General features: G+C 44.1%; 1 protein-coding gene across 1 annotated transcript in view; it reads left to right on the top strand.

Moving 5' to 3' along the window:
* Positions 1-322: 322 nt before the first annotated feature.
* Positions 323-19,900, top strand: part of SNX4 (sorting nexin 4) — an 87,853-nt gene continuing 68,275 nt past the window's right edge. Inside the window, exons 1-2 of the mRNA XM_055260238.2 lie at positions 323-733; positions 16,730-16,851. Coding sequence (XP_055116213.1) covers positions 593-733; positions 16,730-16,851 — 263 coding nt within the window. The 5' untranslated portion in view covers positions 323-592. The remainder of the gene's footprint in view (positions 734-16,729; positions 16,852-19,900) is intronic.

The following is a 19,900-nucleotide window of genomic DNA, read 5'->3' as shown; positions in this document are numbered from 1 at the left end:
ATCGCTTGAACCCGGGAGACGGAGGTTGCGGTGACCTGAGATCGCGCCACTGCACGCTAGCCTGGGCAACGAGAGGGAAACTCTGTCTCAAAAAGAAAAAAAAAAAGCAAAAACAAAAACTTGCAAGTATTACCTTTTGCTGAATGTGTTACTCAACCTGCTGAAAGTTAACAATTTATGGAGTTCTGATCTTTCCGGGAGAAAACAGACCCAATAATAACAGACAAGGCAGAGGCCCAGAGGGAGCAGGTCAGACTACGCCTCCAATTTCTTTTGAGTTTCGTTGGCTTTAGGATCGCCGTGCCTACTTCAGGTGTTCACTTTCCCCTTGCCTTTATCTTTGTCTCTCTCTTCACCAGCTCCCCAGCTTTCTGGGTCTCCTAGCTTAGCAGCTGACCAGGTCCTCCGCAGGCTTGCGTGTCCTTTCACCCCCGGCTCCGCCTCCAGCTGCAGCTCCCGGAGCCCTCCAGGTTGACCAGAGGGGCGAGGCGAGGGAGCGGAGGGGCGGGCATAGCTAGCTGAGAGACTGGTTGGCCGTGGGCGCGGCGGCGGCGGCGCAGGCGCACTGGGTTCGTCGCGCCGAACTGCAGCCATGGAGCAGGCACCTCTGGAACCCGAGCGGCAGCTCCAGCCGGCGCCCTTGGAGCCGCTGGGCTCCCCAGACGCTGGGCTGGGGGCTGCGGTCGGCAAGGAAGCGGAGGGGGCCGGAGAAGAGAACTCCGGGGTCGACACGGTGAGGAGAAGGGGCGGCAGAGCCCTCATGGCCTGTGTGGTGGCCTAGCGGGCCAGGCCGGGCCAGTGGGCTCGGCCGAGGAGGCCCAGCAGTGAGGGGGAGCGAGGTGGAAAGGCGGGGTCCGCAGGTGCAGTGAGAGGAGGCTCAGTGGAAAAACGGGGTGCTGGGTGCGGGGCGAGTGCCAGGCGCTGCGGGTGACTGAGGCAAGTGTCGAGACTGCGAAGGGGAGGGAAAGGGACGCGGGGGGGGGCGCCCCCGCGGGCGTGGGGGCCTGGGCCCCGGATGGGCGAGGCTGGAGGAGGGGGTTTTCAGTGGTCGCGTAGCTGGGAGATCTGGACCGCGAGAAGAACGCTGATGTTTCAGCCAGTTGCTAAGGGGTTTTGCTGGGGAGTAGCTTAAAGGGACACAGTGGGGAGTGGGCAGCAGTGCTTGAGAAGGAAGGGAATGGGGGACTAGAGTGAGGCTCAGGTCAGGGGCAATAAGGGTGGTTTGACTGGTGCTGCCATCAGGAAATTGAAGAAAGTGTCAGCTTCAAGAAAAGGTACAAATGAGAAAACATTTTTTAAACTCCTTATTTGGCTGTAATTTCTTTGTTTTTGGGGAAGTGCTATGTTTCCCATTGGAGGCTTATTAATAACCCATGTACTTTTTGAAGACCCTTTAGTAATTAGTGATTTTCATTTGCTTGAGGAAAAGGGGAAAAATGTATCATCTTATATTTGTAAGTGCTTTCATTACAAAGTGTTTGCATATATAATGCAAGATTTGTAGACCTGCTTATATTGAAGCCTTTAAGAAACTAACTGCAGTGCTCCACATCAGACCACCCTGCCCAAAGCCTCCTTTTGTGTGCATTGCTCACACAGCTCACTTCAATCTTGACCGCCCAGGCTCAAACGATCCTCCTGCCTCAGCCTCCTGAGTAGCTAGGACTACAGGCACACACCACCACGCCCGGCTAAATTAATTAATTTATTTATTTTGAGACACAGTCTCACTCTGTCACCCAGGCTGGAGTGCAGTGGCACGATCTCAGCTCACTGCAACCTCCGCCTCCCAGGTTCAGGCGATTCTCATCCCTCAGCCATCTGAGTAGCTGGGGTTACAGGTGGGCGCCACCACTGCCAGCTAAATTTTTTTTTTTTATAAATTTTTAGTAAGGATGGGGTTTTGCCATGGTGGTCAGGCTGGTCTCGAACTCCTGACTTCTAGTGATCCACCCTCCTCGGTCTCCCAAGGTGCTGGGATTACAGGTGTGAGCCATCATGCCCAGCCAAATTTTTGTATTTTTGTAGAGATGGGTTTTCACCATGTTACCCAGGCTGGTCTGCAACTCCTGGGCTCAAGTGATCTGCCCACCTGGGCCTCACAATGGTGCTGGGATTATAGGTGTGAGCCATGGTGCCAGGCCTGAAAGACTTTTAAGTTTAGAGACCAGCTAAGCAGGGACTTCAGGATTTGAAAGTTTTGCCTGCTGTGGAGCATATCTGGGTATATAAGGTAGCAGGAAGACTTTTTTGGATGTGCTTTTTTTTTTTCTTTGAGACAGTTTCTCACTCTGTCTCCCAGGCTAGAGTGCAGTGGCACAATCATGGCTCACTGCAACCTCGACCTCCTGACCTCAAGCAATCCTCCTGCCTCAGCCTTCTGAGTAGCTGGGACTACAGATGCATGCCACCACACCTGGCTAAGTTTTGGGGTTTTTTTGGTAAAGATGAGGTATCTCTATGTTGCCCAGACTTGCCTTGAACTTTCAGGTTCAAGCAGTCCTCCTGCCTCAGCCTCCTGAGTAGCTGGGGCTACAGGTACACACCACCACAGCCTGCCATTAGGTATTTAATTAATATGAAATTGCAACTAGAATATAAAATCTGTTTATGTTAATTTAAAAGGCATTATATATGTCTCATTAATTAAAAGAACACTATGTAGTTCTAAATATTTGAAAACCCAGGGATGCTATCATACAGTATAAGTTGTAGTTACATACTACTTCCTGACATTTTTATTCTTTTTTTTTTTAAGCAGTCTCTTGACCTGTCACCCAGGCTGGAGTGCAGTGGTGTGATCTCAGGTCACTGCAAACCTCTGCCTCCCAGGCTCAAGCGATTCTCATGCCTCAGCCTCCTGAGTAGCTGGGATTACAGGTGTGTGCCACCATGCCCAGCTAATTTTTGTGTTTTTTGTAGAGATGGGGTTTCATCATGTTGGCCAGGCTAGTCTCGAACTCCTGACCTTAGGCGATCTGCCTGCCTCAGCCTCCTAAAGTGCTGGGATTACAGACATGAGCCACTGCCCTCGGCCTATGTGGTTTCTTAAAACAACTCCCTAATTTAGTAATTCATAAAGAGACACAAGCCATTTGGGCAAATATTTCAGAAGTACAAGGTGTTTAAACAAACATACATTCAGTGCATTCCTTCCTCTTCCCCTCTTCTCCCCTCAAAGAGAAAATCTAAAAACCTGTCCTTTGAAGGTCTTCACGTCCCTTCACCTCTCTCTATACTCTCTCTCACTCAGTCTTCAGTTTAAAATTACTGTAATATTTTTATGGCCTCATTGTAGCTGTTACTGATAGGAATGTGGTCTCGGCAGAAAAGTAAGTTAGTTTTGTGTGTGCTGTGCACAGTGGGGCTCTACTTTTCATTTAATTCTCAAAATTACTTCCAATAGATGGGTAAATGGAACCAGCCAGAGGCTCAGAGAGAAGTATTCTGACGATGGTCACAAGCTAGTCAGTAGCATGGCTGGAATTTGAATCTAGGTTCACCAGCATTGAAATCAGTTCTTTTTCCATTAAGCCATTTTGCTTCATTAAAAAAAAGTTTGAAATAGTCTTGTACATTGTTCCAATACTGTATTTTAAAGTTTTTAGTGTAGTTAACACTAAGTTGTAATTTTTTTAGACTAGTCAAGTGCAGTAGTGAGAAGGGGGAAAAGAGTAGAACAAAGAGTTTGATCTGTAACTGATTGTGAAAATAAATTGAGATAACTTACTATCTTCAGACCAGCCTAAGTTGTAATTTTGAAAAGGAAAAAAAGGTTTGAAAGATGTGTTGATTTATCCATTTTTTTACTACAAAGATGTCTAGGCAAATAGTGTTCAGAGATGAAAAAGAAAGCTTGCTTAACCACCATTTTTTTTCTTTTTTGAGACAGAACCTTGCTCTGTGGCCCCAGCTGGAGTGCAGTAGCAGGATCCTGGCTCACTGCAAACTCTGCCTCCTGGGTTCAAGCGATTCTTGTGCTTCAGCCTCCTGAGTAGCTGTGGTTAAAGGCATGTGCCTCTACACCTGACTAATTTTTGTATTTTTTGTAAAGAGGGGGTTTCACCATGTTGGCCAGGCTGGTCTCGGACTCCTGACCTCAAGTGATCCACCCACCTCAGCCTCCCAAAGTGCTGGGATTACAGGCGTGAGCCACTGTGCCCGGCCCAGCCTTATTTTTGACTGCAGATTGTAAGAGGGAGAGTAATTTATATCAATTATCCTACCCCAAGAGGTTGTGGAAACTGCACTGCCAAAGAGTCACAAGACTCTTCTGGTTTTAACACCACTAATCGGGATTCTTTAAACTCTATGTAAGCTCTTTTTCTGTACAGTTTTTTAAAGCTATAGTCAGTTCTATTTAAAATAATTTGGAAAATGGAAAATATGAGAAGGGAATTCATTCTCTAAGAAAGTAGTAATTAGCCCGAGCAGAAGGAGAGGAAATAGCAAGGGTGTGGAGGACAGAGTACTTTTTTAGATTCCATTGAGTTGGCAGTTAACAGACAGGTATTTGCCAGAGAAAAACCATTTACAGTATTTGCCAGAGAAAAACCATTACCTGAGGAATTCATAAGTGATTTTTAGGGAGAGTGCTCTAGACCTGGTAATGCTGATGGAGTAGAGTGATTGAGCAGCTGGTGGTTAAAAATTCTGGTGCACATTGAATACCTTCACTGATTGGCTGCACAGAACTAAGTGGAGTAGACCAGATTGTGAGTAAGGTTTGAGGCATTCTGTGGGTAAGGATAACATTAAAAAGGAAGATAAAGTTTATAGGCCTAATTACAGAATTCATCACTTTAGCAGCAGATGATAAAATCATACTCAGTAATTTTTTATTGATTGATTGAGAAGAGGTCTCACTTTGTTGTCCAGGTTGGTCTCAAACTCCTGGGCTCAAGTGGTCCTCCCATTTCACCTCCCAAAGCACCAGGATTACAAGAGTGAGCTATAGCACCCAGCCCCAAGAACTTTTAAAAATCGTTTTCTACCTCAGTGGCTCTCAGATTTTTCTGAAGGTGATTCACAGTACAAAATACATTTTCTTTTTTTTTTTTTTTTTTGAGGCCAAGTCTTGCTCTGTTGCCCAGGCTGGAGTGCAATGGCATGATCACGGCTCACTGCAGCCTTGACCTACTGGGTTCAAGCAGTCCTCCCACCTCAGCCTCTGGAGTAGCTGGAACTACAGGCACATACCACCATACCTGACTGATTTCTTCTATTTTTTTTATAGAGACGAGATCCCCCTATGTTGCCCAGGCTGGTCTCAAACATCTGGGCTCCAGTGATCCTCCCACCTCAGCCCCCCAAATTGCTGGGATTACAGGTGTGAGTCACCATGCCCGACTCAAAATACATTTTTTTTTTTTTTTTGAGACAGTCTCCCTCTGTTGCCCACATTGGAGTACCATGACATAATCTCAGCTCACTTCAGCCTTCACCTCCCGGGTTCAAGCGATTCTCCTGCCCAAGCCTCCCGAATAGCTGGGACTATAGGCACACACCACCACACCTGGCTAATTTTTGTATTTTTTTTAGTAGAGATGGGGTTTTGCCATTTTGGCCAGCCTGGTCTTGAACTCTTGGCCTCAAGCACTCCTCCTGCCTTGGCCTCCCAAAGCAAAATACACTTTTACATCATAATCAGCATACACGTACTTTAATATGTGATTGTTGTTTCAGGAAACAATACTTAGCCATTACTGCATGCAACACTTTCTGATATTTTTCTTTTCTATATTTTTAAATTAAAAAGAAGCATTGGGCTGGATGCAGTGGCTCACACCTATAATCTCGGGACTTTAGGAGGCTGAGGCCCATGCCTTGAGATCATTGTCGGGAATGTAGGGAGACCCAGTCTACAAAAAATAAAAAAATTAGTCTAGTGTGGTGACCTGTACCTTTGGTCCCAGCTGCTCAAGAGGCTGAGGTGGGAGCAAGAACCAGGGAGGTTGAGGCTGCAGTGAGCCATGATCATGTCACTGTACTCCAGTCTGGGTGACAGAGCAAGACCTTGTGTCAAAAAAAGTTTTGGAGGCCAGGTGCAGTGGCTCACACCTGTAATCCCAGCACTTTGGGAGGCTGAGGGGGGCGGATCACCTGAGGTTGGGAGTTTGAGACCAGCCTGGGCAACATTGTGAAAGCCCGCTGTACTGGAAATATGAAAATTAGCCAGGCATGGTGGCACATGCCTGTAATCCTAGCTACTTGGGAGGCTAAGGCAGGAGAATCGCTTGAACCTAGGAGGCGGAGGTTGCAGTGAGCTGTGATCATGCAACTGCACTCCACCCTATGCAATAGAGCGAGACTCAGTCTCAAAAAAAAAAAAAAAAAAAAGTGTCGGTCACAACCCACCAAATTAATTTCATGGACCATGAATGTGTTACTCAGTTTGGAACACTGTTCAAACTTAACATATTGTTGTATTTTAAATAAAAATTAATGTTTTCTGAATAGCTGTGCTGTTATTTTAAAAGTATTTTTACAGAAAAAAGCACAAGAGAACAGGTCATATATTATAACCCTATTTTTCTTAGTTATTGCTTTGGATTGAATGTTTCTGTCTCCCCAAAATTCATATGTTGAAACCTAATCCCATTGTGATGGTGTTTGGTGGAAGGGCCTTTAGAAGGTGATTAGGTCATGAGGATGGAGCCTTCGTGAGTGGGATTAGTGCCCTTATTAAAAAAAAAAAAAATCCAGAAGTCTCCTTTCTTCCAGCCATATGAAGACACAGTGAAACACAGCTGTCTGTGAACCAGGAAGCAGACCCTCACCGAATCTGCCAGTTCCTTGATCTTGGACTTCTCAGCCTCCAGGACTGTGAGCAATAAATTTCTGTTGTTTACAAACCAGCCAGTCTATGGTCATTTGTTATAGCAGCCTGAACTAAGTTATTTACAGCTGAAGTAAGCATCACTATTAGTAAACACATCATTTTTAACCTAGTACCAGCTACCTCTGATCAGTGTAGACAGAGCCCCAAAGGGAAGTAATTTCAGTAGGTGGTTCTTATCCTTAGCTGTCTGACCTGTTTCAGTAACACGGAAGCATCACGCCTAGAAAAAAGGTGATAAGGAAGTATACCGTTATGGTAACAGTGGTTAGCGCTGGGTTGTGGGATACAGATGATTTATATTTACTTAATTTTTTTCAGTGTTTGTACATTTAGCATGTATAATTTTCATCATCAGAAAATTTAAATCTAAAAATAATGGCCGAAAAGTAATACTTGAGCTCTTGCTATGTGCCAAGCAACTTTAAATCAAACTCTTGATATGCATTAACCCATTAAATGTTCCCAATGACTTTGTGAATTAGGTACTGTCTTAGTCTGTTCGGGCTGCTGTAACAAGGTACCACAGACTGAGTGGCTTATAAACAATAGCAACGAATTGCTTACAGTCTTGGAGGCTGGAAAGTCCAAGATTAAGGAACTGGCAGATCCAGTGACTGGTGAGGGCTGCTTCCTGGCTCATTGTAGGCTGCCTTTTCCCTGTGTCCTCACATGGTGGAAGGAGGAGAGGAACTCTCTGGGATCTCTTTTATCAGGGCACTAACCCCACTTATGAGGGCCCTACCCTCATGTCGTAATCTTTCCAAAGGCCCCACCTCCTAATACCATCACCTTTAGTGTTAGGATTTTAACATATACATTTTAGGAGGACACAAACATTCCATTTATTGCAGGTACTATTATTATCTCTGTTTTGCAGATGAGGAAACTGAAGCACAGACAGGCTAAATTACTTGCCCTGCCTGGCCATCATGACGAAACCCCATCTCTACTGTTAATAAAAACACAAAAATTAGTTGAGTATGGTGGCACACACCTGTAATCCCAGCTACTTGGGTGGCTGAAACATGAGAAGCACTTGAACCCAGGAGATAGAGGTTGCAGTGAGCCAGGATTGAGTCACTGCACTCCAGCCTGGGTGACACTCTGTCTCAAAAAAAAAAAGTTGTTCTATCTGTTGACCCTGCACTGAGGTGAGAGGACTGCTTGAGCCCAGGAGTTTGAGACCAGCCTAGGCAACATAGTGAGACCTCTTCTCTACACATAATATTTAAAAATAAAATAAAAATTAGGTCTCTCTTTAAAAGGTCCCTGGTCTCATCTGCCATTCAACAAGCCAGTCCATCTTTAAATCTGTTGAATGCGTCCTTTTAACAATTATGGTGTTCAGTTTTGTTACTCGTGGCACTGTTCTGTGCTTTACTACTGACAGTGTAAGTAATTTTATATCATCTACCAACCCTACTGGTATTATTGTTGTGTGCCTGTTTGTATCCTTTAGCTTTTATGATAGCTGATTTTATGCTTTTATCTTTTTTCCTTCTTTGAAACTGGGTGGTATGACAGGGTCAATTTATGATTCATATGTCTTATCTTTTTGACTAGGGAGATATTAATGACTTGCTTTATCAGGATGTGCTTTCAGAATTCAGGGAATTTGTCACTGGAGCAGATGGTAAATCAAAATGCTTGGCTGTGGGCCAGAACATATTATTAATACATGTATATATGTGTGTGTCAACCAATGAGGGCTTCATAACCAACCCTGATGTTGGGTGGCTTGTGCTTAGGTGATTTCTTGAGCTTTCTTTTGGATGATGATTTCCTGCTGTCTCTCTTATTTTCTGTCTTAGTACATACATATATAAAAACTTACATTTTGTAAAAATGCCTTGAGGACTGAGAGATTTTTGTTTTTGTTGGCTGATTTCAACCCACTGGGTTGGCTTTTTTTCTTTATCTTCTTTTAGCATTTTTACCTTCTTCTGCATTTTTCCTGTACGTTTTGGGAGAGCTGTGTAGTGTATCATCTGTTTTCATTGCTGATTCATATTTTTGCACTGTCACAGACCTCTTTCAGACCTTATAGTGGCTAGGTTTAATTTGATATGTGTAGCTTTTTCTTTTACCCTTTGCTTCACTTAGTATCTACTTTTATCTCTCCTTCATAAAACACCCCAATTATAATACAGTACAATATTTTAAATTAAGTTAAAACCCACCTCAATTTTGACAGTGAGCAAAGAAGAAAAAAAAAGCCATAGCATAGCAGTTATCCTGTGGTCTCACTTTCTCTTCCTTGTTTAGACTTGGAGTTAGTTTGGGTGTATTTGAAACCTTTCTGCAGTGATGCACTTTCTCAAACATACAGCCTAGGGTCTGCCAGTGGTGTGTTTATTGTTCTTTTTCGCCTTTTGGCATAGACCTGAGATGTTCTAGTGGGAAAAGAAAGGAGTCTGCTCTTCTGAAAACTTTGCTGCCTCAAGGGTGGAGCCTATTAACCACTGCCAAAAGTTTAGGTGAATTTTTTTTTTTTTTTTTTTTTTTTTTTTTTTTTTTTTTTTTTTTTTTGAGACGGAGTCTTGCTGTGTCACCCAGGCTGGAGTGCAGTGGCGCGATCTCGGCTCATTGCAAGCTCCGCCTCCCGGGTTCAGGCCATTCTCCTGCCTCAGCCTCCCGAGGAGCTGGGACTACAGGCGCCCGCCAACACGCCCGGCTAATTTTTTGTATTTTTAGTAGAGACAGGGTTTCACCGTGTTAGCCAGGATGGTCTCGATCTCCTGACCTCGTGATCCGCCCGCCTCGGCCTCCCAAAGTGCTGGGATTACAGGCTTGAGCCACCGCGCCCGGCCTAAGTTTAGGTGAATTTAAAGTTTAATATAAGATGACTCCTGATTGTTTAAAAAAAAATTATGCTGACTGCTGATAATCTTGCCTTTCGGCATATGTATAGTATTTGACTTTTGAGAGAGAGAGATCTGATTTTGGTTGAACCCCACATTAGATATCAATATCGAGGATCATTCATATTTGTATAATGTGTTTATTCTTCAGTTTAAAAAATTGTGTTAAAGCTGGGCACGGTGGCTCACGCCTATAATCCCAGCACTTTGGGAGGCCAAGGTGGGTGGATCACCTGAGGTCGGGAGTTCGAGACCAGCCTGACCAACATGGAGAAACTCCATCTCTACTAAAAATACAAAATTATCCGGGCATGGTGAGGCATGCTTGTTGTAATCCTAGCTACTCGGGAGGCTGAGGGAGGAGAATCGCCTGAGCCCGGGAGACTGAGGTTGCGGTGAGCCGAGATCACGCCATTGCACTCCAGCCTAGGCAATAAGAGCGAAACTGTCTCAAAAAATGAATTGTGTTAAAATATATAGATATAAAATTTACCATCTTGATGGTTTAAAAATGTTCGGTCATAAGTATATTCACATACATTGTACAACCAGCCTCCAGAACTCTTCTCATCTTGTGGAACTGAAGTTGTACCTATTAAACCACAGCTACCTATTTCCCCCTGCCGCAGCTGCTGGCAGCCATCGTTTTACTGTCTGTATGATTTTGACTATTCCGAGTACCTCATATACATGGAATCATACAGTATTTGTCTTTGTGTGACTGTTTTATTTCACTTATCATAATGTCTTTAAGATATATATCCATGTTGTAGCATATGACAGAATTTCCTTCCTTTTGAAGGATGAATGGTATTCCATTGTTTGTATATATATCACGTTTAAAAAATCCATTCAGCCGAGGCGGAGCTTGCAGTGAGATCGCACCACTGCACTCCAGCCTGGGCGACACAGCAAGACTCCGTCTCAAAAAAAAAAAAAAAATCCATTCATCTGTTGATGGACATTTGCATTGCTTCCTCGTTTTACCTATTGTGAATGATGGTGCCATGATATCATGGATATGCAAATATCTCTTTGAGACCCTGCTTTTAATTCTTTTGGATATATAGGCAGAAGTGGAATTGCTGGATTATATGGTAATTGTCTTTTTAATTTTTGTTTTTTGAGACAGAGTCTCACTCTATCGCCCAGGTTGGAGTGCAGTGGCTCAATCTCGGCTCACTGCAAGCTCCACCTCCCGGGTTCATGTCATCCTCCTGCCTCAGCCTCCCGAGTAGCTGGGACTACAGGTGCCCACCACCACACCCGGCTAATTTTTTTGTATTTGTAGTAGAGACGGGATTTCACTGTGTTAGCCAGGATGGTCTCGATCTCCTGACTTCGTGATCTGCCCGCCTCGGCCTCCCAAAGTGCTGAGATTACAGGCGTGAGCCACTGCGCCTGGACGTATTTTTAATTTTTTGAGGCACCACTGTACTGTTTTCTACAGCAGCCGCACCATTTTACATTCCCGCCAATAGGGCACAAGGGTTCCAATTTCTCCACAGCTTCACCAACACTGATTTCCTATTGTTTGTTTTTCATAGTAGCCATTCTATAGGTGTGAGGCAGTATTTCATTGTAGTTTTGATTTGCATTTACTTAATGATGAGTGATGTTGATTATCTTTTCATGTGCTTCTTCAGAAAAATGTCTGTTGAAGTCCTTTGCCCATTTTTCCATTTTTGAATTGGGCCGTATTTTTTTTTTTTTTTTTTGAGACAGATTCTTGCTCTGTCACCAAGGCTGGAGTGCAGTGGCGCGATCTCAGCTCACTGCAACCTCTGCCTCCCAGGCTCAAGCGATTCTCCTGCCTCAGCCTCCCAAGTAGCTGGAATACAGGCAACTCACCACCACACCCAGCTAATTTTTTGTATTTTTAGTAGAGACAGGGTTTCACCATGTTGGCTAGGCTGGCCTCAAACTCCTGGCCTCAGGTGATCCACCCGCCTTGGCCTCCCAAAGTGCTGGGATTACAGGCATGAGCCACCGCGCCCGGCGCAATTGGGTTGTATTTTGTTGTTGACTTTGGGAGTTCTCTAAATAGTCTGGATCCATGAGAGAAAATACTTTCTTCCGTTCTTTGGGTTGCCTTTTTACTCTAATACTGTCCTTTCTCTCTTTTTTTTTTTTTTTTTTTGAGACGGAGTTTCTCTCTTGCCCAGGCTGGAGTGCAGTGGTGCAATCTTGGCTCATCGAAACCTCCACCTCCCAGGTTCAAGCGATTCTCCTGCCTCAGCCTCCTGAGTAGCTGGGATTACAGGCACCCCTCCACCACACCCAGCTAATTTTTGTATTTTTAGTGGAGACAGGTCCATGTTGGTCAGGCTGTTTTTTTTTTCCTCTCTCTCTCGAGACAGAGTCTCGCTTTATCATCCAGGCTGGAATGTAGTGGCGTGATCTTGACTCACTGCAACCACTGGCTACTGGGTTCAAGTGATTTTCCTGCCTCAGCCTCCCAAGCAGCTGGGATTACAGACATGACACCACGCCTGGCTAATTTTTGTATTTTTGTAGAGATGGGGTTTCACCATGTGGGCCAGGCTGGTCTTGAACTCCTGACCTCAAGTAATCCTCCTACCTCGGCCTCCCAAAGTGCTGAGATTACAGGCATGAGCCGTCGTGCCTGGCCTGTTAATATTGTCTTTTGATGCATGACATTTTTAATTTTCATGGAGTCCAATTTGCCAATTTTTTTTTTTTACTGCCTGTGCCTTTGGTGTCATATCCAAGAAACCATGGTTAAATCCAATGTCTTGAAACTTTTCCCCTGTATTTTCTTCTAAGAGTTTTATGCTTGGGTCTTTGAACCATTTAAAGTTAGTTTTTGTGTAGGGTGTTAGGTAAAGGTCCAATTTAATTTTTTTGTATGTGGATATTCAGTTTTCCCAGCATCATTTGTTGGAAAAATTGTCCTTTTCCCATCGAACTGTCTTGTCACAAAATTGACCATATATTCGAGGGTTTATTTCTGGACTATCCGATTTCGTAGGTCTATATACCTGTCTTTATGACAGTACCACGTTGTTGTTATTACTGTAGCTTTGTAGTAAGTTTTGAAACCAGGAAGTATGAGTCCTCCAATTTTATGTTACGTTTTCTTTTTTTTTTGAGACAGAGTCTCGCTCTGTTGCCCAGGCTGGAGTGCAGTGGCGCAATCTCGGCTCACTGCAAGCTCTGCCTCCCGGGTTCACGCCATTCTCCTGCCTCAGCCTCCTGAGTAGCTGGGACTCCAGGCACCTGCCACCATGCCCGGCTAATTTTGTGTATTTTTAGTAGAGACGGGGTTTCACCGTGTTAGCCAGGATGGTCTCAATCTCCTGACCTCGTGATCCGCCCGCCCCGGCCTCCCAAAGTGCTGGGATTATAGGCGTGAGCCACCGCACCTGGCCTTATGCTTCATTTTCAAGATTGCTTTGGCTGTTTGGGGTCCCTTGAGATTCCATATGACTCTTAGGATGAGTTTTCCTATTTCTGCAAAGAATGTCAAAGAATGTTATTGGGATTTTCATAGGGTTTGCATTGAATATATAGATTGCTTTGGGTAGTTTTGATATCTTCATAATATTAAATCTTCCAAATCAAGAACATGGGATGTGTTTTCATTTATTTATCTTCTTTTAATTTCTAGCAATGTTTTATAGTTTCCGTTGTATAAGTCTTTTACCACCTTAATTCCCAAGTATTTTTTCTTTTTGATGCTATTGTAAATTGACTTATTTTTATAATTTCATTTTCATTATTTTTTTGTTTTGTTTTGTTTTTTTGAGACAGAGTGTGACTGTTGCCCAGACTGAAGTTCAGTGGCGCGATCTCGGCTCACTGCAACCTCCGCCTCTTGGGTTCAAGCGATTCTCCTGCCTCTGGGAATGTCTTAATTTTTCCCACACTTTTGAAGGACAGTTTGCTAGGTATAGGATTCTGGATTGACAGTTATTTTTATTTTTTAGCACTTTGAAGATATCCACTCCCTGTCTTCTGGCCTCCAAAGTTTCTGATGAGAAATTTGCTGATAACCTTATTGAAGATTCCTTTTATATGATCAGTTGCTTCTGTCTTGCTGCTGTCAAGATTCTGTCTTTGAAAAGTTATAAAGTGTCTCAGTAAACATCTTATTTGGAATTTGTCATGCTTCTTGGATGTTTATATACATTTCTTCTATCATATTTGTGAAATTTTCAACCATTATTTCTTCAGATACTGTCCCTTCTCCTTTTTCTCTCTCCCCCTCCTTACTACCACAGTGCACATGTTGGTCCGTTTGATGGTGTCCTGCATGTCCCTTAAGCTCTGTTTATTTTCCTTCCATCTTTTTTCTGTTCCTCGGACTTGATAATTTCCATTCTCCTATCTTCTAGTTTGCCAGTTCTCTCTTGTGCCTGTTCAAATTTGCCTTTGAACCCCTCTAGTGAACTTTTAATTTGAGTTATTGTACTTTTCAGCTCCAGAATTTCTTTTTGGTTTCTTTCTTTTTTTTTTTTTTCTCGCCCTATCACCCAGGCTGGAGTACAGCAGTGTGGTCTTTGCTTACTGCAACCTCTGCCTCCGGGGTTCAAGTAATTCTCCATGCCTCAGTCTCCTGAGTAGCTGGGATTACAAGCGCCCACCACCACGCCCAGCTAGTTTTTGTATTTTTAGTAAAGATGGAGTTTCAACATGTTGGCTAGACTGGTCTTGAACTCTTGACCTCAGGTGACCTGCCCGCCTCAGCCTCCCAAAGTCCTGGGATTACAGGCATGAGCCACCATGCCTGGCCACTTTTTGGTTTCTTTGTAAGTTTTCTATCTCTCTACTGGATACTTCTATTTTGTTCATACATCATTTTTTTTTTATTTTATTTATTTATTTATTTTTTTTTTTACTTTCTCCACATCTTCCTTTAAGTTCTCTGAGCATCTATAAGATGATTACTTTAAAGTCTTTGTCAGCCAGGCATGGTGGCTCATGCCTGTAATGCCAGTAGCTTGGAAGGCTGAGGCGGGTGGATCATTTGAGCCCAGGACTTCAAGACCAGCCTGGACAACATGGCCTGTAGTCTCAGCTACTCTGGAGGCTAAGGCAGGAGAATCCCTTGAACCCAAGAGGTGGAGGCTGCAGTGAGCTGAGATCGTGCCACTGCACTCTGACCTGGTGATAGAGCAAGACTCTGTCTCAAAAAAAAAAAAAAAAAAATTAGCCCAGTATGGTGGCACACGCCTGTAATCCCAGCTACTCAGGAGGCTGAAGCACAGGAATCGCTTGAATCCAGGAGCCGGAGGTTGCACTGAGTCGAGATTGCACCACAGCAGTCCTGCCTGGGTGACAGAGCTAGACTCTGTCTAAAAAAAAAAAACAAACAAAAAAAAAACAAAAAAAAAGAAATGGAAATGAAAAAAGGGATAAAGTCTTTTTCTAGTAGATGTGTCATCATGTCTTTTTCAGGAGCAGTTTCTGTTGATGTATTTTTTCCCTCTGAAGGGATCATACCACCCTGTTTTATATGCCTTGTGATTTTTTTTTTGTTGAAAACTAGGCATTTGCATGTAATAATGTGGTAACTCTGGACATCGAATTCTTCTCCTACCCTGGGAGTTGCTGTTTTTGTTATTTATTTATGTATTTTTTAATTACTGTAGGCTGTCTCCATGCCAAAGATCAGCCTGAGAGAGGTGTAAACTTAAAGTCTTTATAGATCTTTCCCGAGCTTGAGCCTTTTCCTGGGCATGTGTGATTATTTTCTAATTGTCCTCACGTATCCAGTTGTTTTTAAATGTCCAATTTTTTCTTTTTAAGAGACAAGGTCTTCCTGTGTTTCCCAGGCTAGTTTTGACCTCCTGGGCTGAACTGATCCACCTGCCTCAGCCTCCTTAGTAGCTAGGACTAAAGGCACGCACTACCACACCTGGCTAAAGGTCCAAGTTTTTAACGTCTGGCTTACCAAAGGGGGTCAAAAGAAAAATGAAGGGAGGAAAAACAGGATGCTGGTTTTTGAAGTCCCCTGGAAGTCACTTCAGCCAGGACAAGAGGCTTGCAACAATGGGGGGAGGAGCAACAGCAATGACCACCACTTCTTTGTCTGTGCCTCTTAGAAGAAGCAGTTGGTGATCAGAGGACAGATCCTGGATGTTTGGAAAACAAGGCCCTTTTTCCCTACCCTGGCTTCATCAGGCTGTTCCAGGAATGCTGCTCAGCTGCCTGCTAGGCACTAAGGGATAGGTAGCTGAAATTGATTGACATTAACCACATTTTGTCATCCAAGCCTTCCCCTGGGAGTTGGAAGCCTTTATTGGACTCCAGAGTTCCCAAATACTTACATCAGACAGAGTCTGCCAGTGCAGTTGTCGTCTAGGTGGAGAGATGGATTCCTAGTGCTTCCTACTCCACTATCCTCCCAGAATCCTTTGTGTCTAATGTGTTTTTGAGATATTTTCTTATGTATTTCTATAGATTATTCTTGGTCACTTATGAAATGTCTAAATTTTAATCATTCAACATATATAGTATTTTTTAAACTACCTCTGGAAGGCCGGGTGCAGTGGCTCATGCCTATGATCCCAGCACTTTGGGAGGCCAAGGCAGGTGGATCACCTGAGGTCAGGAGTTCGAGACCAGCCTGGCCAACATGGTGAAACCCTGTTTCTACTGAAAATACCAAAGTCAGTTGAGTGTGTTGGTGCGTGCCTGTAATCCCAGCTACTTGGAAGACTGAGGCAGGAGAATCCCTTGAACCCAGGAGGCGAAGGTTGCAGTGAGCTGAGATCGCGCCAGTGCACTTCAGCCTGGGTGGCAGAGTGAGACTTGGTCTCAAAAAAAATAAAAATAAATACATAAATAAAATACCTCTGAAAAAGTTAATGTACTTTTGTATGTTGATAAAGGCTATCATTTGCTGCTGTCATTTTGCAACCCCTGGCAACTCAAGAACTGTAAATAACTATTTTGAAATATGTAAACCCAATAATGGGTTTAATTTACATAGCTGAGGCTTTTTTCAGTACCATCTTAAAGGTTTTTTGTTGTTGTTGTTGTTTTATTTACTTTTGTCTAGATGACACACAATAATTTTTGGTTGAAGAAGATAGAAATCAGTGTTTCAGAAGCAGAAAAACGAACTGGAAGAAATGCCATGAACATGCAAGAAACATACACTGCTTACCTCATTGAAACAAGGTGGGTAATGAAAATTACACCTGGGCAGGTAGACGGAAGCTTTTTCTGGTACTTATTGATGTAGACTCTGCTGTATAACAGAATTTTTTAAAGGTTTTTTTTTTTTTTTCAGGATTGATTTTCTTTCTTTACTTTTTTTTGAGATAGGGTCTCATTCTGTTGCCTGGGCTGGAGTGCAGTGGTGCAGTCATGGCTCACTGCAGCCTCAAACTCCTGGGGTCACCCCAGTTTCCTAAGTAGTTGGCATACAGGCGTGAGCCACCATGGTTGGCTTTTTTTTTTTTTTTTTTTGAGATGGAGTCTCACTCTGTCGCCCAGGCTAGAATGCAGTGGCATGATCTTGGCTCACTGCAATCTCTGTCTCCTGGATTCAAGCGATTCTCCTGCCTTAGCCTCCCAAGTAGCTGGGATTACAGGCATGTGCTACCACACCCAGCTAATTTTTTTGTGTTTTTAGTAGAGACAGGGTTTCACCGTGTTGGTCAGGCTGGTCTCAAACTCCTGATCTCAAACGATCCACCTGCCTCGGCCTCCCAAAGTGTTGGGATTACAGGTGTGAGCCACTGTGTCTGGCAGTTTTAAAATTTTTTGTAGAGATGGGGTCTCACTATGTTACTCAGTCTGGTCTCAAACTCCTGGGCTCAAGCGATACTCCTGCCTCAGCCTCCCAAAATACTGGGATTACTCGTGTGAGCCACTGCATCTAGCCCTGTGTCTTTATCTTTTAATGGGTAAACAGCTGTATCTTTTGCTGTGATACTCTTGGTAGATAGCTATATTTTAATGAATTTGTTTTGTGGGGAGAGGGGAGGTTAGTGGAATACTTTTGGAATCTGGAATAAATAACATGTATCAAATAGTGATACATACTTTGGAGGATTCCTTGGTCTTAGAATCCCTGTGCAATTTTGTAAAAGAATACCAGGTTCTCTGGCATGTAGGAAGTGAACTCGGGCAGGTGGAAATGGTTAACAAAGAATTCTAGGAGTAGAGAATAAGGTCTGAATCCTCTTAGGACGGTTGGGAGTTACAAAAAATTAACAAACAGAAACATTGAGATTGGTGCTTTAGAACTTGGGAGTAAATTAAGAATAAAGGGAAGTAGACACCTTTCAAATACAAAGAAAAAGAACTTGGTGAGTAAAAATAGAAAAGACAAATTATGAGGCCGGGTGCAGTGGCTCATGCCTGTAATCCCAGCACTTTGGGAGGCCGAGACGGGCGGATCACGAGGTCAGGAGATCGAGACCATCCTGGCTAACACGGTGAAACCCTGTCTCTACTAAAAATACAAAAAATTAGCCAGGCACGGTGGCAGGTGCCTGTAGTCCCAGCTACTCGGGAGGCTGAGGCAGGAGAATGGCGTGAACCCGGGAGGCAGAGCTTGCAGTGAGCCGAGGTCGCACCACTGCACTCCAGCCTGGGCGACAGAGCGAGACTCCGTCTCAAAAAAAAAAAAAAAAAGACAAATTATGGAGTAAGAAATAAAAACTCACCAGAAAAGTTGTCTTTTACCTCTTAAGGGAAAAGCTAAAGGAATTAGAGTTGTTTTGTCTAAAGAAAGGCAAGGGAAGACTCAGTTTGTTGTTGCCAGTTATTAACAGTTTATATAAAGAATAATGTACTATTTCTTTTCTGTCTGCAGAGATTGAGCAGAAATGCTTTCAATTAAATAGATATGAGAGAATTGTTGACAGCCAGTAAAATTATAGATGACCAAACCTAGCTGGGCGTGGTGGCTCACGCCTGTAATCTCTGCACTTTGGGAGGCCAAGGCAGGCAGATCACCTGAGGTCAGGAGTTTGAGACCACCCTGGCCAACATGGTGAAACCCCATCTCTACTAAAAATATGAAAATTAGCCAGGTGTGGTGGTCCCAGCTACTCGGGAGGCTGAGGCAGGAGAATCACTTGAACCTGAGAGGTGGAGATTGCAGTAAGCTGAGATTGTGCCACTGCACTCTAGCCTGGGTGACAGAGCGAGAGACTGTCTCAAAACAAACAAAAAAAACTACCAAACCAAGTTAAGTGTTGTAACGATGTTTGTTTTTTTTTTTTTTTTTTTTTTTTTTTTTGAGACGGAGTCTCGCTCTGTCGCCCAGGCTGTGGCGCAATCTCGGCTCACTGCAAGCTCCGCCTCCCGGGTTCACGCCATTCTCCTGCCTCAGCCTCTCTGAGTAGCTGGGACTACAGGCGCCCGCCACCACGCCCGGCTAATTTTTTTGTATTTTTAGTAGAGACGGGGTTTCACCTGGTCTCGATCTCCTGACCTCGTGATCCGCCCGCCTCGGCCTCCCAAAGTGCTGGGATTACAAGCGTGAGCCACCGCGCCCGGCCGTAACGATGTTTTAATGTTAATACATTTTTTTTTTTTTTGAGATGGAGTCTCACTCTGTCACCCAGGCTAGAGTGCAGTGGCGCGATCTCGGCTCACTGCAAACTCTGCCTCCCAAGCGATTCACCTGCCTTAGCCTCCCAAGTAGCTTGTATCACAGGCGCCCGTCACCATGTAGTTTTAATAGAGATGAGGTTTCACCATGTTGGCCAGACTGGTCTCGAATTTCTGACCTCGTGATCCACCCACCTCGGCCTCCCAAAGTGCTGGGATTACAGGCATGAGCCACCGCATCCAGCCAATGTTAATACTTTTTCAAGAAAAAAAAATTTTTTTTTTTTTTTGAGACGGAGTCTTGCTCTGTCACCCAGGCTGGAGTGCAGTGGCGCAATCTCGGCTCACTGCAAGCTCCGCCTCCGGGGTTCACGCCATTCTCCTGCCTCAGCCTCTCCGAGTAGCTGGGACTACAGGCGCCCGCCACCACGCCCGGCTAATTTTTTGTATTTTTAGTAGAGACGGGGTTTCATCGTGGCCTCAATCTCCTGACCTCGTGATCCGCCCGCCTCGGCCTCCCAAAGTGCTGGGATTACAAGCGTGAGCCACCGCGCCCGGCCAAGAAAAAAATTTTTAACTTACCATTTTCATAAGCTTTACCCGTGAGCTTGCCTTAGTGCTGAACCCTGTGACTTTTCAAGGCTTCTTCCAGGTTTGTGTT

This window comes from Symphalangus syndactylus, chromosome 21, assembly GCF_028878055.3.
Source record: "Symphalangus syndactylus isolate Jambi chromosome 21, NHGRI_mSymSyn1-v2.1_pri, whole genome shotgun sequence".
NCBI classification, from domain to species: Eukaryota; Metazoa; Chordata; class Mammalia; order Primates; family Hylobatidae; genus Symphalangus; species Symphalangus syndactylus.
This window is presented reverse-complemented; position numbering and strand designations above follow the sequence as displayed.